Below are 18,369 nucleotides of genomic sequence, written 5' to 3' on the forward strand. Positions count from 1 at the left end.
GATCGGGCTCATGATCCGTTGCGGGTGTGTTGTCGGCCGAGCTGCGCATGCGGAATCATGCAAGTGCCGAATCCATACATAAATAGCGTTCAAGGTGAAGTTATGAACGATTCGTAAATGATATCAGTTGCAGACAATGTTTCTGAGAAAAACCTAATTATTGCGAGATAACTTGATAGCATGTATGTAAGAAGAATCATTATGTACGAGGATTATGGATATGACACGTACGGAGAGGTATAGTAAGCTTATGAGGGAAGCAGAATTCAAGAATGAAATGGGTAGTGGTGAGTTGTCCTCAACTCCTAGGGATCAGGGAGGAAAAGCAACCCCATCCCAAAGACAGCGGCCCCGAAACACACAGTCACAAAAATGCTGACCTCCTTTGATTGCAGCGCCCACGCGTATGTCATGACACCCATGATCGCAAGCATAAACCCAACCACAGCGAGGAGAATGCACAATGTGTGCACGCGACTCAGTAGATGCGATGAAATTGTAGGACTCCAAAAGCCGACCTGCTCCAGATGTGGATCCCTGGCAAATATAGGAGGCTCTGCAGGTGTTGATCCCACCCGCTGCAGTGCTGGGGGGTCGTATTTGGTGTCTTTGTTGTTCTCCAAGTCAGGTATCTGGGAGTCGTTGTCTTGCGCATCTTTCTCGATGTCTTTGACTTGGAATGAACCATTCACCGGAGACGCCACAATGTTAAATCCCTTAGCTCTGCCTTCTGCGAATAGTTCTTCGTTTGAGGCTTCTTTCAGTTTATATCGGATCAAAAGGAAGGCTGCCAGGAATGATAGGACAGCTGCGCAATACACGTGTTGTACACGAATGAGTCATTGACCGTGCCCAGGCGATAACACCCATCCGACTTACCCGCGTAAACGTGCATGATCAATGCACCCAAAAATCCTGCATTCGCAGTTTTAAGGAGACCTGGCGAGGCATACGCTGCGTTCGGATCAGTATTCACCGGCACCAACATCCCTGCTTCTATGGATGCAAAGAATGTCGTCTGCAATGCCAACGAAGTTTGTTTATCAGATGAATGACATTCACAAAGTTAGCCACGACCTCACAATTACACTGATGAGCTGCAGTCGCTCCTGCCACGAGTTCACGAGGTTATTCATTGCACGCTTGCGAGCCTTCTCGTCTTCCTTATCTTGCTCCCTCTGCGTGCCTGCACGGAAAGTTAGCAGAACACTTCTATTCGAGGCATTGTGACATACGTTTTCTGGGAGGAGGGACATCAATCTCGCGCTCGTCTTCCTCTGAGCGTCCGCTAAGCCCCAGTCGCTTGAGTACACCGGATGTTTCTACGAGGGGACGAATGCTGCTCGCTCGCACTGCTTCTGTTCGTCCACAGAAACGTGTTGAATACCTCAATTCGGTTGAAGCTGATGAGAAACTTACCTTCAGTCGTACGTGTTCGTTGTGAGGACATAATAGCACTCAGTGCAGTCGTGAGGACTCAAATTATGTGGGGTCGAGGACAGCCGCAGGAATGGCATCCAACATGCTGTTAAAAACGTCAAAATGCCAAGGGCGACCTTGGAGTCAGCTATCCCATGTATGGTCGCATTTGATCCGACTCCGAGGCGCCAGTGAATGAGTCGCCATCGTTCCCGCTCACAGCGGTATTCATTTATGGGCGGTTCCGCTATTCTTGCATGTAATCGAGAATAAATAAGCTGTCTTCTCAGAATGTTAGGCGTCTTGTTATTTACCGGCGTTCGCTAACACTGATTGTTTGTCATTTGCGCAGCCAGAGGGGGAGGGAAACACCCTCAATACGTATTCTGAAAGGTCTGGAACTGACGTTTGTGGCCAGCATGCCATTGATCTTAACGTTTTGCTCTTGGCAGGCAATATTGAATGCCGCAATGTGGGCATATTTTTACATGCCGCTGATGCCCAGGCCGTGGTTCTTGGATATGGTGGAACCACATCTATAAAAATGACCCCCGATGCCGCGATGGCATCGATTTCTTAGAAACCAAGCTGCAACTATAAAAGTATGTGACCGCAGACGATGCTATACCCCACGATGCATGCATTGTATGGTGTCTATATCATAAATATGCTGATTCAGATCATACTGACAAGCAGTGCTCACCAACAGTCCAGCACCGCTTATGGAGTCCGCCTTCCGGTGCACCCGGCTGCCACTGGCAGTACACTCTGAGAAGATTGAAAGGGCACAGGTGTAAGGAGGACACTGACACTGGCAGTGACAACTTGAAGGGATTTTCTCACACTGGTCACGTACCACTGGCAGCTTTTGACAAGTTGTCACGTGTTCAGGTGGACATACGCGCCGACGCCGTGCTAACTTTAGTTTTCTCTCTTTCGACACCCTCATCTCCTGCCGACGCTCACAATGCAATGTTGATGACAGTCCATGAGTCCAAGGTGAGTTCAAAAGTTATCTGCTACCCGGGATGGCTTAGCCGGTGGTTCTGCTCCTCATCACCTCATGCACATGCATCATGGGCGGATTCCTTGTGTCTGGCTTGGCAAGTCACGACATCACATTTTAACCCAGACGCACGCGCTACGTATTGGTCCCGCGAGTGCCGAGCCCAGGGATCTTGTGGCATGCTACTAGGTTCTCTCTAGTAAGTAGCGTGGAATCGTCGAAGTTCCTGGACCTGTCTATATATGCATTACATGCTTTACTCTATGTCTGCGCCGGGTGCAAATTCTATACCAAATCTCGCAAACTGGCACTGACCGCATCTATGCGCTCGTAACTTTTCTCCACCAATTTCCAGGGCCTTCAGGGTTGGCCACCACCGTCGGACCCTGCCAGTCTTTTGTCCAACTACCCGAATGTCCATTTATGACAAACAGACGCGCGTCCCCCTTTCTAAGCTCTTCTGCAGCAAGCCAGATGGTACTGTCCTTGATGTCTAACGGTCCGCCTACATCACTGTTGACAGCTTGTTCCTTATCTGGTCCGTCTTGGATCTGCGGGAAAATGGTCACGACGACCACCCGCATCCTTGGTTCCTCCAAAATCGCAATTACGTCCTCAATGAAGTGTGTGTCGTTCTCTGTGTTTGCGTGTGCGCGACGGGGGAGTGCGATGTGTGTTAATGAGGGGAAAACTTCTAGAAGTGCGAGCGGCGAATACCATGCAGAAGCTGGTTCCGCGATGCAAAGGTGGGTAACGTGGTGGAAGTTTGTAGCCGGTGATGGATCATTCAAAGCACTAGTGGAGTCGTGTCGCATAATGGGATCTGGGGTCGAAGGACGTGTGGTGCTCGGGGTCGTCGGGAGGGAGTGAATGGGTGTGGAAGGTGCCGAGGGCCGCCATTGAGCAATTGGAGGGATTGTGCAGCATGTTTTGACGAGGTCGACATAAGAACCGAGGAAGAGCTCAGTCAAGTTGGGGATTTCAAGCGCCTCCCCTCCTTCTGAACCCTCTGCAGTTTTCCTAATGTCGCGCAGAGCGGGTGCCAACCGAGAAGGTATGGCTATCATGTGTGCTCCAGAGCATGCAGCAATGATGGTGGCAATGTCACTGCTGGACACTTTCGTGCCTAGCTTTCGCAGCGTGAACACTGCGAAATCAGTGTTCAAGGGTGCATGCGTGATCGCAAGGCGCTTCACAGCATTTTGCAGGAAGGCCGAAGTGATGGCCACCTCTCCCGTTCTTCCAGACCTACTCGCTTCTTGAGCGCCATTGACAGTTCTTCGAAACAACAAGACATCCTTCTCTCTATTGAGAACTACAGTGCGATACAGCACAGTGTTCGCAAGGTCATGGAGGTGACGGGAGGTCAGAGCCACAGCGTGGATGCCGCTTGATATTTCTTCTGCTCTTCCAAGTCCCTTCCAACCTGATTTGGTGGTGCCAGCAATATGCGGAGATTGCTCTAGTTTACGGCCAGACCTTGTGGAGGAGAGAACGACTTCGGAGATGATCTTCAAGAGTAGTTCGTTTGGGAGGGTTTCCATAGCCGTCGCTGAAGAAAATTTTGTGTTGCCAAACGGTGTCATCATACTGGTAAGTTTATCGTGGAACCTCTTGATAAAAATGGATCAGGTGTCGCGTCTCTATAGTTGGGCAGGACTTAGGAAGTCACAGTTTCCTGGTCATCAAGGCAGCTGGTAAGCAAGGAAAGAGGAGAAATTGATCGAGTCACCTATTCAATACAAGTAAGAATGCGCTCAGAAGATAATGATCAGTGTTCCATTCGGCCATTTGCAGTACAGCACTGCAGAATCACAGCCCATATCCAGATTCGGAGCCGACTCGGATGCTCGTCAGTGGCGTTCATTGGAACGCACAGCTTCACGACGAATGCGACGAGTTCCACTGGCAGACCCAGCGCTGTGACGTCGTCCGGGGCCTCCATTCTCGGGTGGCGCAGGCCGCCACCATCAGGAACATGCAAAGTCATAAGTAGCACCCAAACTTACACGGTGGTATCAGGTAGAATTTGGAACAAGGAACCATCCTGCCGGACCGTTATCAATCCGGTGATCGATGTCCCACGAGAGCGATTTCCGAGGGAACTGGGACTTCAACGATACCTTGAGTCGCGCAGTGTCAAGTCGCAAAAGGATATCATGTAGAGGACTTGAACATATTCGTCGGTACGCCGGTATCTCTGCGGGGCATAGATTCAACGACGGTCTTGTGCCGGCTAAGCAAGAGGTCATCGAACGTGACATTAACTAGGCCTGGGCGCTGCCAGTGATTCCGAGTTTCCATTGATTGTAAAGATAGTGACCTATCAGAATAATCTCTCGAGGTTGAGGTTGCCACGCTCAGAAACTAAAGTGGAACTTACGAGTTGAAACGTGCTCTTACATGGGCGCTAGAGAGAGCAGTCCACATGTTATGGACCGTCATCGGCGATCTGGCCCGTCCAGTAATGTAGTTGTCAGTACTAGTACTAGTACTTCTGGCAGTACCAGTTGTCTGTACTTCTGTCCCAGCCTCTTGCACAACTACAACCATCTGATATGGCAGCGACAACATCGAATGACCTTATCTGCTTCACAAATTGCTTCCTACCACAGGAAGACGGTGGTTTAATTGAAAAGGACTTGTGGATTGACGAGCGGCGCGGTGTTATACTGGATGCGCAGGTGGGTCAGGCTATAGTCTAAAGTTTGTCTGGATCAGCTTCAATGATATGTTGTACTATCCAGCGAACCTTTTTCCTACGCAAGGAGCGTCCAAATACGATCATTGATCTTAAAGGAAATATCTTGAGGTGGGTGTTCTGGACTCGAAAGCCACAGTGGCCTTGGAACTTGTTTAACCGACGGCTCTTGTTACGTATTTTCTCCTGCTAAGTAACAACTAAATTATTTTGAACAGTCCAGGCTTCATTGACATTCAGATCAATGGAGGCTTTGGTTTCGACTTCTCTGTTTACGAAGGCGACGACCAAACTTATCGAGATGGCTTGAAGTTGGTCGCAGAGAGAATTGTTGAGACGGGTGTGACTGCGTGCGTTGTCAATACATCTACCACCCACTCTTTCGTAGCACCTTATTTCTTTGTCGATTCTCAGCTTGGTCCCCACGATTATCGTAAGCTTCCGGTCCTTGCGTTTCTCATTCGCATAACATATGCGCACTATAACAGACTCAAGAAAAGTCGTTTTACCCCAAGCTTCTTAACCTGCTTCGTCCGTGGTCACCTCCACACGCAGCGCACCTCCTCGGGTGGCATGCCGAGGGGCCGTTCCTTCAGATGTCCAAGCGAGGTGCCCATCCGCCCGCGTTAATCATCCCTGCCTCAGAAGGCTTCAAAACCTTTGAGTCTATTTATAGTCCAGAGAACCTGGTCGAAGCGGAGGACTGGCTCATGTCAGGCGACGACCACAACACTGTGGGTGTGCGCATGATAACAGCTGCACCCGAGGTCGAGGGCGTTATGGAGGCTATTAACGAAGCCAGTAAGCGTGGAATCTGTTTCAATATCGGACACAGGTATGCTCTCGTTGAAAATGATGGTGCTAAGCTACTCCTAACGAGAATAGCATGGCTACGACGGATATTGCAACTGCAGCAGTGCGGAATGGTGCGAGATGCATCACACATCTCTTCAACGCAATGCCGCAACTTCACCATCGCGATCCATCTATCATTGGTTTGCTCGGTGCTTCTCCTTATCTATCTCCTTCGTCTTCTTCAACTTTTTTGCCATTCCCTTCCGCTATTATCAATGCCCTCAATGCCTCGATGCCGTCGCTTCCAATCGCTAAGGAGCCTCCAATTGATCACATATCAGAAGCATTTGATGAGATTAAGACACCCCCTCAGACACCCATGCTCCTTGCGGAACAAGCTCACAAGAAGTCTCGGCTTCCCACAGGCAAGTTCATTGCGAGCTCCGGGTCTGCCGCTATCGCCGCCATTCCCCTGGAGAGTAGGCAATCAAGTGAAAGTGAGCCAAAGCAAGATGTGACGACTATACCATTCGATCGACCATTCTATGAGATTATCGTGGATGGGATTCATTCTCATCCCAACTCCGTGAGAGTACGTTTTGATTGTTGTTGTGCATCTGGATTGTATTTGATATATTTGGCAGCTGGCGTACAGTGCTCATCCAGACGGGTGCATCTTGATTACCGATGGTATGCGTCCTTTTTTTTTACGGTGTTGCTTTACTGACGTTCCCACAGCCATGAAGATTCTCGACCCACACCTCAAGGATGGCGTTCACGATTGGCGCGATGGTCGCCGATTTTACAAGGAGGGTGATGCACTTTACGTAGAAGGCACCACCACCCTTGCCGGAAGGTTTGTTTACACTACTTGCCAGTTTTTTACACTAATGGCCGAACGTCAGCGTGGTTACTCTCGACAAATGTGTACGGAACTTCGTGTGCTATACGGGCTGTTCCATTGGTCAAGCTATCAGATGTGCAACCTACAACCCTGCAAGGTACGCATGAAAATTGATGCTGCGGGCCTTGCCTCGATACATTTTTCTAGGTGCCTGAACATTGAAAACAAGAAGGGTACTTTGCGTGCGGGTGCAGATGCGGACCTGGTGGTACTTGATCACCAGGGTAATATACTAAGCACGTGGGTGAAGGGCAAGATGGTGTGGACGAGGAAGTAGTCGCATCATATTTCCGATGGCAGTCTGAGATTCTGCCATAGTTCTCGTCGACGTTTCACCCTAGGCTTGAGGCACACTCGAGTTACCCTAGACAAACTCCGGATATTGATGGTGCCATTGAGCAATGTTATGATTATGCTGTAATTTTTGCCAGTTAGGCTTGGGACTGAGCTACGGTCCGGATCAATGAGTGTCTAGGATACCAAACCAGTACAAAAAGAACCTCGGAAGGTCGAGCTCGTAGAATTAATTACGAAGGGAGGTTGGGATGTTACAATTACCTAGCCTGTAGCTAAAAGCCACCGCGATCCATGGCCACCACTCCCCACGGAAATCGCATTGTTAGCGTTCATAAACTGAAAGACTGACAGTCACACGACAAGTTGCGTCGAGCAGTTGAAGATGTACTAGGGTTCGGCGGTGCCGACTTAACAGCGTACTCGGTGGAATTTTTATTTCCCGGACCCTAGCTTGAAGTTCTACAGAATACAAAACAATCAACCTATGCTAGTCACGGTAATGACTTGGTTTCTCCGGAGCGCAGGGTCCTATGCTCGGAGGACAACCACTGTAACTTGGCAAGTTAAGGAAAGGGGTGTGAGACAGAGCCGCAGGCTTGAAGCATATGTAAGAAAGCTTGACAGCTCAGGGTGGCCTGCGGTAGAGTGCAAGAGGCAGAACAACGACCGGTAATACTGCACTGTTGTCACGGTTATCGTCCAGGGCCGCGACCTGTCGCGGCATGAGTCAACTTGGAAGTTGATCCTGACTGCATGCGTACTGCATGCGTTAGAAGGTAAACGTTAGGTCCGCGGGCGGTCGGGGTGCAGTTTGCACTCTGGGTGCACTTGAGGTGATGTAAGACCGAGTTTGCGGGGTGAACCAATATTTTTTCACACGCGTCACCGATCACGTGATCAAATGTCGAGACTTACAAGGTACCCGTCCCCTGCCTGCTGGTCTTCTGAATCTCTGTGAGCATATGCCATGTCCTATAACATAAATGACTCAGGGAATGGGATATAAGAAGTTCCATGTGTTCACTATTAATCTAGAGATTTTTTTTCCACTGGGATTGCAAGAGGGGTAATTCCAGAAAGGGGGGAACGGTACATGTAAGCCAGCCGGAGCAAAAGCAAATCATTTTTAATTGCTCCCTCCACCACTATGGCCGCCCAAACATTTGCGCACAAGACAACAACCGCCTTTACGAATCCTACAAATTATAATTTTACCTCTCATCGCCTCCATCGCACTCTACATGCCTCCACCAAGCAACCGATCGTCTTGGTAGCATGCGGCTCTTTTAATCCTATTACATACCACCACCTTCGAATGTTTGAGATTGCGAATGACTTCATCCGGCAGAATACCGATTTTGAGATTGTCGGTGGATATTTCAGCCCAGTTAGCGACGAGTACAAGAAACCGGGTCTAGTTAGCGCACATCATCGGTAAGCGCGGCTCCATTGTTTCTTCCCTAATGGTCGCATCGCCGTAGTTGTGGTCTATCCTACTTTGAAGGACTGTGTTTTTTTTCAGGAGTGACTTTCTAGTTCAAGTCGTCGGTCCGCGCCAGGTTGTCGTGCTTTATTTTTGTGGACCACAACTGAGTCTCACGAGGTCTCACGAGGTCTCACAGCGTCCCTAAAGAAGGCACGCTTCTACGAAGAAGCACTGATACATATGACATGTGTTTCCGGCATTCCAAGATCTCGGGAAGAAAGGCTAAAGTCTTATCCCCCAACTTGAAACTTGAAGCCTTGGATTGCACATCCATATTCTAATGCGATACTGATTTATTCTTCGTAAAACAGTGTGAAAATGTGCACGCTCGCTGCAGAGCAGGAGTCATCATGGCTCATGGTCGATCCCTGGGAGGCATTGCTGAATTATCAACGCACAGCGGTTGTGCTCGACCACATAAATTACGAGATCAACACGGTTCTTGGTGGGGTGTTCACTCGAGATGGTGAACATCGTGATGTTCGAATCATGCTCCTTGCTGGCTCAGACTTGCTTAGCACCATGTCTGAGCCGGGCGTTTGGTCTCATGAAGATGTATGCATCTACTTGGGTCTCAAAAACCGCATTTGCAGGCTAATGCACTGATTCCTAGCTCGATGATATACTTGGACATCATGGCGCGTTTGTCATTGAGCGCACAGGGTCCTCCATGGATCAAGCAATCGACAGCCTGGCGCGATGGCGGAACAACATCTACCCTATCGCTCAGCTGGTCCAGAACGATGTTTCCTCCACGAAAGTCCGGCTGTTCTTTCGTCGGGGTCTTTCAGTACAGTATCTCCTGCCAGCGACTGTTATCGATTATATAGAGCAGAACAATCTATACCCAGACGACGGGTCGTGTACGGAGAAAGATAAAGGAAAGAATAGGAAGAGCGGAGAAGCTGATACTCCAAGTTCAGAAAGCAGCAATGTGCGCGCTACCCAGTCATAGCCATTGGGAAAGGAGAAGGTTATCATACTGTTACGTAAAACCTTAAACGTGAGTAAAATTACTAAAATAAACTCACCCTGCTGTCAATGAGTCGACAACTAGCTAGTCGACACTCTCCTTGAAGCCAAATCCATGTTAGTAACTTTATGGGCCGTGGCGGGCAGGTCGGTAATGAAAATACTCGAATTCACCGATACCCCAACAGTTGTCAGAGTTAGTCTTGAGTTGGATGATGAGAGAATCGGTGCGGTTGCCGGGAAGGGGTTATGGACAATGAGAAAAATGCTGTTAGTGTTCATACTGCTTGCCAGTGGACGCCAAACTCCCGAGAAATATACCACCCTCACTGTGACGTGGTGGCAGTGGAGTCGGGACGATCTTCACGCGTGTATGCATTTTATTTTGGTGGTGGGGATGAATGATTTGCGAAATGTCTGCAAAAGGAAGGAAGCTGAGGCGAGGTAACCTTAGCACGCCCCCGAGTGTGACTTAATTCCATACTTGCTAAGCCTAGGCAAAACTATACATTCAACATGTTTTTAAACGAATAATGTGAGCAATTGCTTCAAGGCCAGCCCAAGCGAGTAAAGTAGAGATACTAGTGATATAAATTCCAATGCGGTTTATCCATGTAACTTCAATCAAAGCATGCTGCCGGTGAATGCAAGTAAATGAAAGTACCTAAGAAAGGGTCATCGCGTAACGCGGTCGACGAACTGTAGTAGGGTTTAGCAGGCTGGGACCTCCCACTCTCCTTCCATCCCGACAGATGGTAGGTGCCTCATGGCAACTCGCCCACGGTGTTTGGAGAAGTCGCTGCGAGGGCCATTCATAAACCCTGGCATGTGCTCAAATGTGGCGTCCGACGGATGATGGCCGAACGCCGGTCCACCACTGCCATACGGCATTCCTGAGTCATGGACTCCGCTCAGAAAGGGATCCAAGTCAAAATCGCTGGTCAACGGCACGAAAGAGGATCCCGGTGCCGACGAGGCGGCAAATGTCAGAGCAGCTGAGAAGGCAGGGCCGTAGTTATTCGGTGCTGATTCGAACCACATGGGGACTGAAGATGGGGGCGCACGTTGGGGATCCCGGTTGACGTGATGTGATTGGGAAGGGTGGATCCGAACCTGGATTTTTCCGTCGTTGACTGGACTGGCATCAAAGGAAATTTCGAATCCCCCAAGAGCCCTAATGGCCTCGGAATGGATCTCGACTTTGCGAGGGGACGAAGAACCAGCGCTCGAAGAAAGCTTTCCGAGATCGCCAAAACCAAGGTTCATCACTGCTCCCCCCTCAGGATGTGGTGCCCACTCAAAATCGCTTGGCATGATGGAGCTGTAGTCGAAGTTGCAAGAGGGGTGTAGAACCGAGGGATCCGACAAGGGAATGAAGTATGTGGTGGGAAGCGATCTAGGAGACATGGAAAGAAGCGACGGTAGCGTGCACAGGAGGACCTGCTATTGGGTCATTGGTTTAAAAATTCTGATTTTCAAAAACTAGCTTGCCTACCATCAGGCCGAGACTTGCTCCAGACCTCGGGTGGGAGTGTGTCGGAAGCGAGGCAGACGGTGAGACCGGAGTCAAAGAATGTTCGTAACTCTCTGTCTTCACATGGATGTCACTCATCGACCTTCTTGAAAGTTCGGCCTTGAGCTCGCGCCCCCTTTTTTCGGATGCAGAAAGGCGAGTGCGCAATTGTTCTATTTCCGAGAGCAACTCATCATAGGCGTGTCCTCTTTTGGCAGCAGTTTGAAGGCGGGCATTATCTTCTTCCAAATCCTTGACGCGACTATATCGGCGAAGCGGGTATTATTTAGTGTCCTGTCACGCACCTAAGAATTGATTGGGAACTTACATCTCCATAGCCTCGAATTCTTCCCGCTTCCGCTGGCGACTGAGAAAAGCAGCGGCGCGGTTCTTAACCAGACGTGCTTCGCGTTTGCTCAGGCCCGATACATCAGGTGGCACAAAGTCTTTGGTAGTGATACGCTCTCCGCCGGTTCGTGGTCTCTTCGAAGGGCCTGCGATAGGGAGGGAAGATAGCCCTTCGGTGTGCATGTGAGTGTCAATCGAAATGGACGGTTGAGAGGACTTTGAGGGCGGTGGAGAAACGGATGGTGAAGGTGACGATACAATCGGCATCTCAGGGAAGTCAAATACTTGATGTGTCGGCAAACACAATTGTTGCTCCTTCTCTCGGGCAGAGTCAGGAGTTGTAAGGGTACTAAGCATCTTGGACGCAGGTCCAGGAGAGTCAGTGGCGTTTGAGCCGACAGAGATGGGCGGGGAGGGTGGCAAAGGGTAGTAACTCCAACCAATGGTGTTCATTGCATTTCCAGGGTATGATGGGGGACACTGGTCCCAAGGTGAATTTGAAGGGGAGATGGGGGTGATCAAAGATACGTCGCTATCAGTTATTTGAGACATGTGCGAAGAATTTGAATGGCGGGGCATGAGACGGGGGCTGGTGAACGAAATAATGTGGTGTTATGGAGGCGACAGTGCAACGGAAACTGGGCCAACTTTTTGTATCACCCGGATTTATATCGCGCCCATAGGCAAGTACGACCGTAGGACATTTCAATTACCCGACCAATCAACTCCAATCAAGTACTCATCTGATTTGAAAATGTTCGGCTCTCACATGTACTTGCGTTGATGTTCAATTCTGGACATAGATCTAGTAGCTAAGTCCGTTTCTGCACACGCGATTATCGCCGCCGTTCTTTGACCCAGGACAGGACAATCCTGAGGCCGGTAAGTCTCGGTTCGCGGATGAAGACGGGGGGGGTCAACTACTGACATTGCCTCCGTCCGACTGTCGGGTCTAAAAAGGTCTTTCGAGAGAAACGAAAGTTGAGAGAAGGCTCGTTTCCTCCACGACGCTCCCGATCAAAGGCTTGGGAAGTATCCTTTTTATTAAATTACGAGAACCGTTTTCATGGTCAAGGGGGATCCCACGTGCCATGAGCATGGTAGAGTCACTACCTACTCAAACAAAATTTTGTAATTTTGTGTATTATGTAAACAGAGACAAACAGGGGTAACCGGATAGTTACCGAGATCAGGGCGGCTCCGAGGGTCAAAGGCGTCTAGCCTGTCTCTCTTCTTCTCTGCGCAGTAGACTTATCCCTGTGAGATCCCAAAAGGACGGGAATCTTCTCTAACCCCCCTCGGAACTCCACTTACAGGTCCCTGCAGGAATACGTCGCACCCGAGTCTTCCATGGAAGCGCGTACCTTATTTGATATCTTCAAGACTGCAGCCGCTCAGGCTGTTACACAGGAAGTACTGGCAGAACTCTTATCGATGCGCCTCGATCACTGCTTTTGGAAGTAAAACCCGCCTCGTCGCCTTATCGATCCGCCTGTTCAAAAAATAAGGTTAAGCTACATCCTGACATACCCCCATCCTATCATTGGTTTTGACAACAGCACATGTCTTCATTCCCCCCTCCCCAAGCCTGTCGTGACCGATCCCCCACAAATTTCTAAAACAGTACGTCTTCGCATGAAAACCGGAACCTCGTGTTCTGAAAGGGCGATATGGATGCGGAGAGATTAGTTTTCAATAACCAATGAGACTTTTCAAGAACACAATAGAGTTCCTCGCAGTCCTTGGACACAGACCAAGTACGTTCTTGGGACCAAAGAGCTCCAATCTCCCAGATTTGGTCATAATCACGTCGATCATTCTTTGGCGCAAAGGAGCTATCCATAACTACTGGTTTAGATATGAGTTCGCACTAGCGACCACCTGGTGTTCCTTCACTCCAGAAATCCTACAGAGTATACAACTTTCCGTCGGTGACATTATAATAATGGATACGAACCTCTGGTCTCGAGACCAACACCATATATACGTACAAGTCACCAGGTCAAAAACTGCAAAAACCTTTTGGCGAATTCAACTCGCATTTAAACCTTGCGACTTGCGGGTGCATTGCGATTGGTGGAGCTGCCCAAGCCTCTGGAAATGACCCATTCTACATTATATATATATGGTTGTGACCGCCGAATATCGACGTCGAATATATTAGAACAACTTCACGAGTCCAGGTTACAGGTAGCGATCGGTTGCAAGGACATATGATCAAATTCGCTTCAAACACTCAAACTCAACCAGTTCGATGGAAGTTTTCAGCTGTTTTCAACAAGTTTTCAAGGACAAAAAAAAAAAGAGGTTTTTCGGCACTTGACGCATCGGGCTTTGTAGCGGTCGGCAATTTTCGGTTCGGTTTTCAGCCTTTGAGGGTACTGTGAGCAGCCAGCTTGGCTCGAAGAACAGCTTCCGCCACCGGAGATGATTCCTTCGGTGTAATACAAGATGTCGCCAGGCTAACAAACATAGACACTCCCCACGCGACTTAAGGCCTTGAGGCCTTAAGGAGGATGTATTCCAAACTCAGCCAACACCTCGTTTTCACAAATGACACCGGAAAAAAAACTGACAACTTTTGTGAGAACAGACGTGAAAACAACTGAAAACTTCCATCTGAACCCCCATCAAACAATTCAACAATTAGCGCATTACCCACAGTAGCTGGTAACCTTCTGTAACCTTCTGGTAACCCATTTTGAGCGCACCCATTTGGGATAATCACAGACCAATAAAAGTGCTCGCTTGCACGTCTCGCAGATCGAGTTGATGTGAGCGGCCAAAACATGGTATCGATATCTTGGCCCGATATCAGCCAAGTGAGAAGAGTCCAGAGCAACCAAGTCTGACGACCCCAGATCGGCGCCCACGACACCCCATAGCATGATGACGAGAGCTGATCCTGTAAGGGATTCAAGGTCTTCCATTTCGTCCGGCTAGAATATCGAGTTGACTCAGATCTACGAATCTGTGGTATGAAGCATGGCAGTAACTGCACAGATAGCATGAGAAGCGCTAAGCGAAATACGCCGGTCGTGAAGCAAAGACATAGAAGCTTGTCAAAGAAGATGCAACTCACCGATCCGGAGACCTTATGATATTGAAAGGATGAGAGAACTGGGAGAACCTACGGGCCTCCCCGACTCCTGTGTAGCGAATCTGGGGTGACGACTTGAAGAATGCATCAAACTGGTGAATGCGTACAAGCGCCTATCATAGACCTGTAGGACGATTGGTTAGGTGTTACAAGATAGTATATGATATGACACCGGTACTAGAAATTTAGCGCGTTGATCATGCCAAGCTCAAAATCGGAGACTGTTATTGGGAATATCATTCACGCGGAATTTGCGTATATTGTATGACTGCGGAAGCAACCACAAAGCATGCAGAGAACGGCGTCGGAACATAACCCCAACGCACGAAGCATTGTAGAATATAAAATAGGGAAATTTGAAGACGCGGCTAGTCAGTTTATGCGTCAGCATTCCTCAATGTTGGGTGAACATAAACCAATCCAAGCGCTTTGAATACATCACGTTCCGTGCTGGGATGGTACAATTTTGAATCGTGGCGTCGTGATCTATAAAGCAATGAAAATCAGTCCAGACGCAAAGTCCATTGTTTTGGGCCACTAAGCTCACATTCCAGAGCTGTCGAATTTCATTCCCCTGATGAGATGTGTTAACTAGGACCTACATGTGACACATAGAGGTACGAATACTTGCTTTTTCTGCTTCGCCCATAACCGTAGGTCTCTCTGGAACATTGTCGACCCAGTCCTAGATTGACGCTATTATCACTTGCCAAGTTGCGAAGTAGATAGCATACCACCCTACAACAGCAGTCCAAAATACTTCCGGTGCAGCAAAAATCAGATCGACACGTCGATAAACTCTCCGCCGCGATAAATTGTGGGGCCATACAAACACAGTTAGGGCCTTCTCCAATGAGTCCCAGTGATGAGTGCGGAGCGCTTTGTGTTTATGGAATCCTGAAAGATCTACACAATTGTTACATCAGCAACCCCATTCCAATCATGCTTGAGACATACGCATGACATGTGTGACGAAGCCTGTAATTGATCAGTACGACGTACTAATATCTACATTTTATATATCTGACCTTGTTCATACAGTCGTTGCACAAGTTTTCTACATAGACCCTTTACTTTCTGTGACCCTATGTGCCAGTCTGCATGGGTAATGACTATGTCAACATCATTGCTTTGCGGCTTTCCTCGGCGGTAACTAAAATGACATGAGAGCAACAATATTAATGGCAGCTTCTGGCTCAAGATAATATGATAAACACACCCTCCAGCAATCACACTTTTGCATCCTTTCTGGACATGGCCGAGTTCTCGCATGATGGTCCGATTTATTTCTTCCACTTCATCGCGTGGAATGCTATAAAGGCACATATATCAATAAACTTCCGTCCGTAGGGCGCATACTTAAATCAAAAAAAATGCTCACGTCTGGCTCAAGTCATGTCGCAGAGCCAGCCCGATCTTAATCGACTTTTCCACTGCATCCTCTGTGTTTGCGCTTACTTCGGTATCAAGTAGTGACATAGTCTCCTCGTCAGACACGCCTGGTCTAACTTCATAATATCGTTCAAGCTCCTCGAGCGTGCGAAGACCAAGGTCGTAAAGACGCCGAGCACTGTGGGGTCCGATGCCGTGTATCGTGATGAAAGCAGAGAGTGATTGAAACCGCGGATCGGCCAATATTTTCTCTGCATCTGCATCAGCGCCAAGTAATGGAGCGAGAGGAAGACGCGAACGCGCATCGGTTATTCGGTCCGTCTTTAGAAACTCCTCGATCTGATATATGTGTGATGATGAGAAGTGAACATTGAGGAGGATAGCGACAGCACCATTGAGAGGAGCTTCTCTCCCAAAAACGGTAGCTCACGAAGATCTTGGAAATTGCGTTCCGTTATGACATGCGGGTAAGCTGCGTGTTATATCTAGCTCGTTATACATTGAACGGGGAACAATTACGAACCTTTGATAACCTGGGCACGATGGATCAGAAATATGGTATTAGCCATGCAATAAAAATAAATTGAGCTGACAGAAATAGCCCTCGAGTAGCTAAGCATACTTCTTTCCTCTCCTTCAACGTTCCTACCACGTCGAATGATATCAATTTCGTTTACCAGAGTTTGATTGGGGCAGACAAGTGGCGATGATCGCAGGCAACTGTATTTCGCATTGTGCGACAATGACTTCACTTCGGTAGCATCTATGGGTTCATCTGGTTCTGTCTGCCACGAGGTTTCTTTCTCTGGCCCAGAGGAAAAGCGAAACGGACTGCTGGATGAGGTGTCTTGGACTATGTCATAATTTCGCGAGGTTTCGTCCTCTATGTCATGGATCGCAACGTAACTACCACACGGAAGGGGCCGATCGGACGTCACGGAATCGCGAAGCCATAACGGTGTTACAATGGCCTTCGTTTTCTGTGAATGATATTGTAGATAGTACTCTGTCCAATTGATAAACAGTGTGGCCGCATACCGCAATGCTCCAATCAATGTGCCTTTCCAGGCGTCGCCTCATGTTGGTTCCCGTGACAATGACATCCGCCTTTTCAGCATGGCTAGTGAGTTCAATGTTGAGTTTACTGACAACGCTTGGCTCTTGGTGACTCTTGTTAACACGCTCAGATTTATAGTTCTCGACTAGCGCAGCGAGCTCAGACATTGTTTCCGGATGGATTTTGGCCTGTAAGATGTACACCAGAAGGAGTTTCTCCTCCTTGATATTGCATGGCAAAATGTGTCGTTTGGAAGAAGGTCCGTCGTGAGAAGATATAGATTCATCATCACTAGTATGCGAGCTCAGTGGTCGCTTGAAAGGCATGTGCAAGAATTCATCCGGCCGCAGAGATGCAACGGATATAGTTAATGTTACAGTTCGAGCAAATCTGTGCGAATACGAAGAGGGCCAGGCGCTTGCAAGAAGTTTTCCTGCGTCCTACCGGCTTGTGATCTCTAATCATAGATTTGAGTTGTCCGGCTCTGCTAAAAAAGGAAAGGATTCCTCCATTTGGGCATGTGGGACTCTCCGCGGGAGTGATCAACATCTTCAGCCTCGAAAGGTTCGTGGAAATGGCGACTTTCTAGACGATAACATTCTTGCTAGGATCTCAAAGTTTTATTGTGTTCACTAAGTTCTTGTGGCGAAAGATCCAGAGTAGGTAGCAGAAATCTTTCCGAACTTTGCTCACTCCCTAACAAACTCAAACGTTACAGAACACAGCAGCCTGGCTCCTCTTTCCTTCTCGCGATGTGGTGGTTGCAATGCAACGCCAAAAGCGGATCCGGGTGCCAATACCCGATGCTGTCCAACCCTGTCCAACCGTATCAGTTGATCAAAAAACCTTGTCGGAGTAAAGTTACTGTACTGTTACTGCCTTTTCAGTGAACCGTCGGTCGTTCCAGAGCGGAGGAGCGAGAATTGTTTCGCTTGCGAGTCAACGGCTTGAAGATTTCACTCGCATGAAGTAGAGGAGTACAGTCGGTGACCTTCGATTTTCTGATTCGTTAACGACATGTTCCCCAGCAACAGCGATTACATTACGGAGGAAAAGAAGCCACTGGCGGATGATCATAGTCTGAGGCTGAGGTTCTGAGAGTGCTGCCGCGGTTCGGTTCGGTCAGGTTCGCTGGGGTGTGGGCTGGCGTGGGGTGGATTTGACAACCAAACCAGGGTCCAGTCCAGGGATCTCGAACGTGCAACCGGACCTACTAATTGAATGCTCCGTATGGTCGTATGCGGTTCTCTCGAGTCTCATTATTCAGACACGAATCGGACCAGCGAAAATGACGTTAAGCTAATCAGTCTCGAATCACGACCAACATGCACTTTAACCAACTTCTTGACCGAGGGTACATGTTGTGCGAGTGACATAGA

General features: G+C 48.7%; 8 protein-coding genes across 8 annotated transcripts; 3 read left to right on the forward strand and 5 right to left on the reverse strand.

Moving 5' to 3' along the window:
• Positions 1-22: 22 nt before the first annotated feature.
• On the reverse strand, positions 23-1,711 carry DEU56DRAFT_475767 (uncharacterized protein). The gene is made up of 5 exons (XM_041346406.1): positions 1,420-1,711; positions 1,236-1,358; positions 1,083-1,186; positions 880-1,018; positions 23-808 (listed from the first exon to the last, which is right to left on the reverse strand). The coding sequence occupies exons 1-5, from the start codon at positions 1,448-1,450 to the stop codon at positions 306-308; spliced, it is 900 nt and encodes a 299-aa protein (XP_041213739.1). The 5' UTR covers positions 1,451-1,711; the 3' UTR covers positions 23-305.
• A 22-nt stretch (positions 1,712-1,733) lies between these two features.
• Positions 1,734-2,627, forward strand: DEU56DRAFT_774048 (uncharacterized protein; the record flags this gene model as incomplete). Its single annotated transcript, XM_041351603.1, has 3 exons — positions 1,734-1,814; positions 1,874-2,073; positions 2,123-2,627. Exons 2-3 carry the CDS (start codon positions 1,974-1,976, stop codon positions 2,623-2,625), a joined length of 603 nt encoding a protein of 200 aa, XP_041213740.1. The 5' UTR covers positions 1,734-1,814; positions 1,874-1,973.
• A 118-nt stretch (positions 2,628-2,745) lies between these two features.
• Positions 2,746-4,011, reverse strand: DEU56DRAFT_726756 (uncharacterized protein; the record flags this gene model as incomplete). Its single annotated transcript, XM_041347940.1, has 1 exon — positions 2,746-4,011. The coding sequence occupies one exon, from the start codon at positions 4,009-4,011 to the stop codon at positions 2,746-2,748; it is 1,266 nt and encodes a 421-aa protein (XP_041213741.1).
• Positions 4,012-4,808: 797 nt separating this feature from the next.
• On the forward strand, positions 4,809-7,282 carry DEU56DRAFT_774058 (carbohydrate esterase family 9 protein). Its single transcript, XM_041351604.1, has 10 exons — positions 4,809-5,109; positions 5,173-5,237; positions 5,345-5,476; positions 5,541-5,559; positions 5,615-5,961; positions 6,012-6,513; positions 6,566-6,611; positions 6,660-6,777; positions 6,827-6,922; positions 6,973-7,282. Exons 1-10 carry the CDS (start codon positions 4,984-4,986, stop codon positions 7,100-7,102), a joined length of 1,581 nt encoding a protein of 526 aa, XP_041213742.1. The 5' UTR covers positions 4,809-4,983; the 3' UTR covers positions 7,103-7,282.
• A 979-nt stretch (positions 7,283-8,261) lies between these two features.
• DEU56DRAFT_849273 (uncharacterized protein) lies at positions 8,262-9,646 on the forward strand. The gene is made up of 3 exons (XM_041355162.1): positions 8,262-8,556; positions 8,920-9,163; positions 9,222-9,646. Exons 1-3 carry the CDS (start codon positions 8,270-8,272, stop codon positions 9,561-9,563), a joined length of 873 nt encoding a protein of 290 aa, XP_041213743.1. The 5' UTR covers positions 8,262-8,269; the 3' UTR covers positions 9,564-9,646.
• A 332-nt stretch (positions 9,647-9,978) lies between these two features.
• On the reverse strand, positions 9,979-12,443 carry DEU56DRAFT_774064 (uncharacterized protein). The gene is made up of 3 exons (XM_041351605.1): positions 11,422-12,443; positions 11,076-11,355; positions 9,979-11,023 (listed from the first exon to the last, which is right to left on the reverse strand). The coding sequence occupies exons 1-3, from the start codon at positions 12,018-12,020 to the stop codon at positions 10,292-10,294; spliced, it is 1,611 nt and encodes a 536-aa protein (XP_041213744.1). The 5' UTR covers positions 12,021-12,443; the 3' UTR covers positions 9,979-10,291.
• Positions 12,444-13,621: 1,178 nt separating this feature from the next.
• On the reverse strand, positions 13,622-14,691 carry DEU56DRAFT_774070 (uncharacterized protein). Its single transcript, XM_041351606.1, has 2 exons — positions 14,524-14,691; positions 13,622-14,459 (listed from the first exon to the last, which is right to left on the reverse strand). Exon 2 carries the CDS (start codon positions 14,449-14,451, stop codon positions 13,933-13,935), a length of 519 nt encoding a protein of 172 aa, XP_041213745.1. The 5' UTR covers positions 14,452-14,459; positions 14,524-14,691; the 3' UTR covers positions 13,622-13,932.
• A 94-nt stretch (positions 14,692-14,785) lies between these two features.
• Positions 14,786-17,424, reverse strand: DEU56DRAFT_774077 (uncharacterized protein). Its single transcript, XM_041351607.1, has 13 exons — positions 16,972-17,424; positions 16,527-16,913; positions 16,457-16,466; positions 16,326-16,405; positions 16,233-16,272; positions 15,923-16,184; positions 15,761-15,853; positions 15,570-15,694; positions 15,499-15,519; positions 15,276-15,447; positions 15,173-15,226; positions 15,089-15,115; positions 14,786-15,027 (listed from the first exon to the last, which is right to left on the reverse strand). The coding sequence occupies exons 1-13, from the start codon at positions 17,314-17,316 to the stop codon at positions 14,919-14,921; spliced, it is 1,725 nt and encodes a 574-aa protein (XP_041213746.1). The 5' UTR covers positions 17,317-17,424; the 3' UTR covers positions 14,786-14,918.
• Between the last annotated feature and the right edge of the window lie 945 nt (positions 17,425-18,369).

The sequence above is a fragment of the Suillus clintonianus genome (genome assembly GCF_016758775.1).
Source record: "Suillus clintonianus strain FC179 chromosome Unknown DEU56scaffold_6, whole genome shotgun sequence".
Lineage (NCBI taxonomy): Eukaryota > Fungi > Basidiomycota > Agaricomycetes > Boletales > Suillaceae > Suillus > Suillus clintonianus.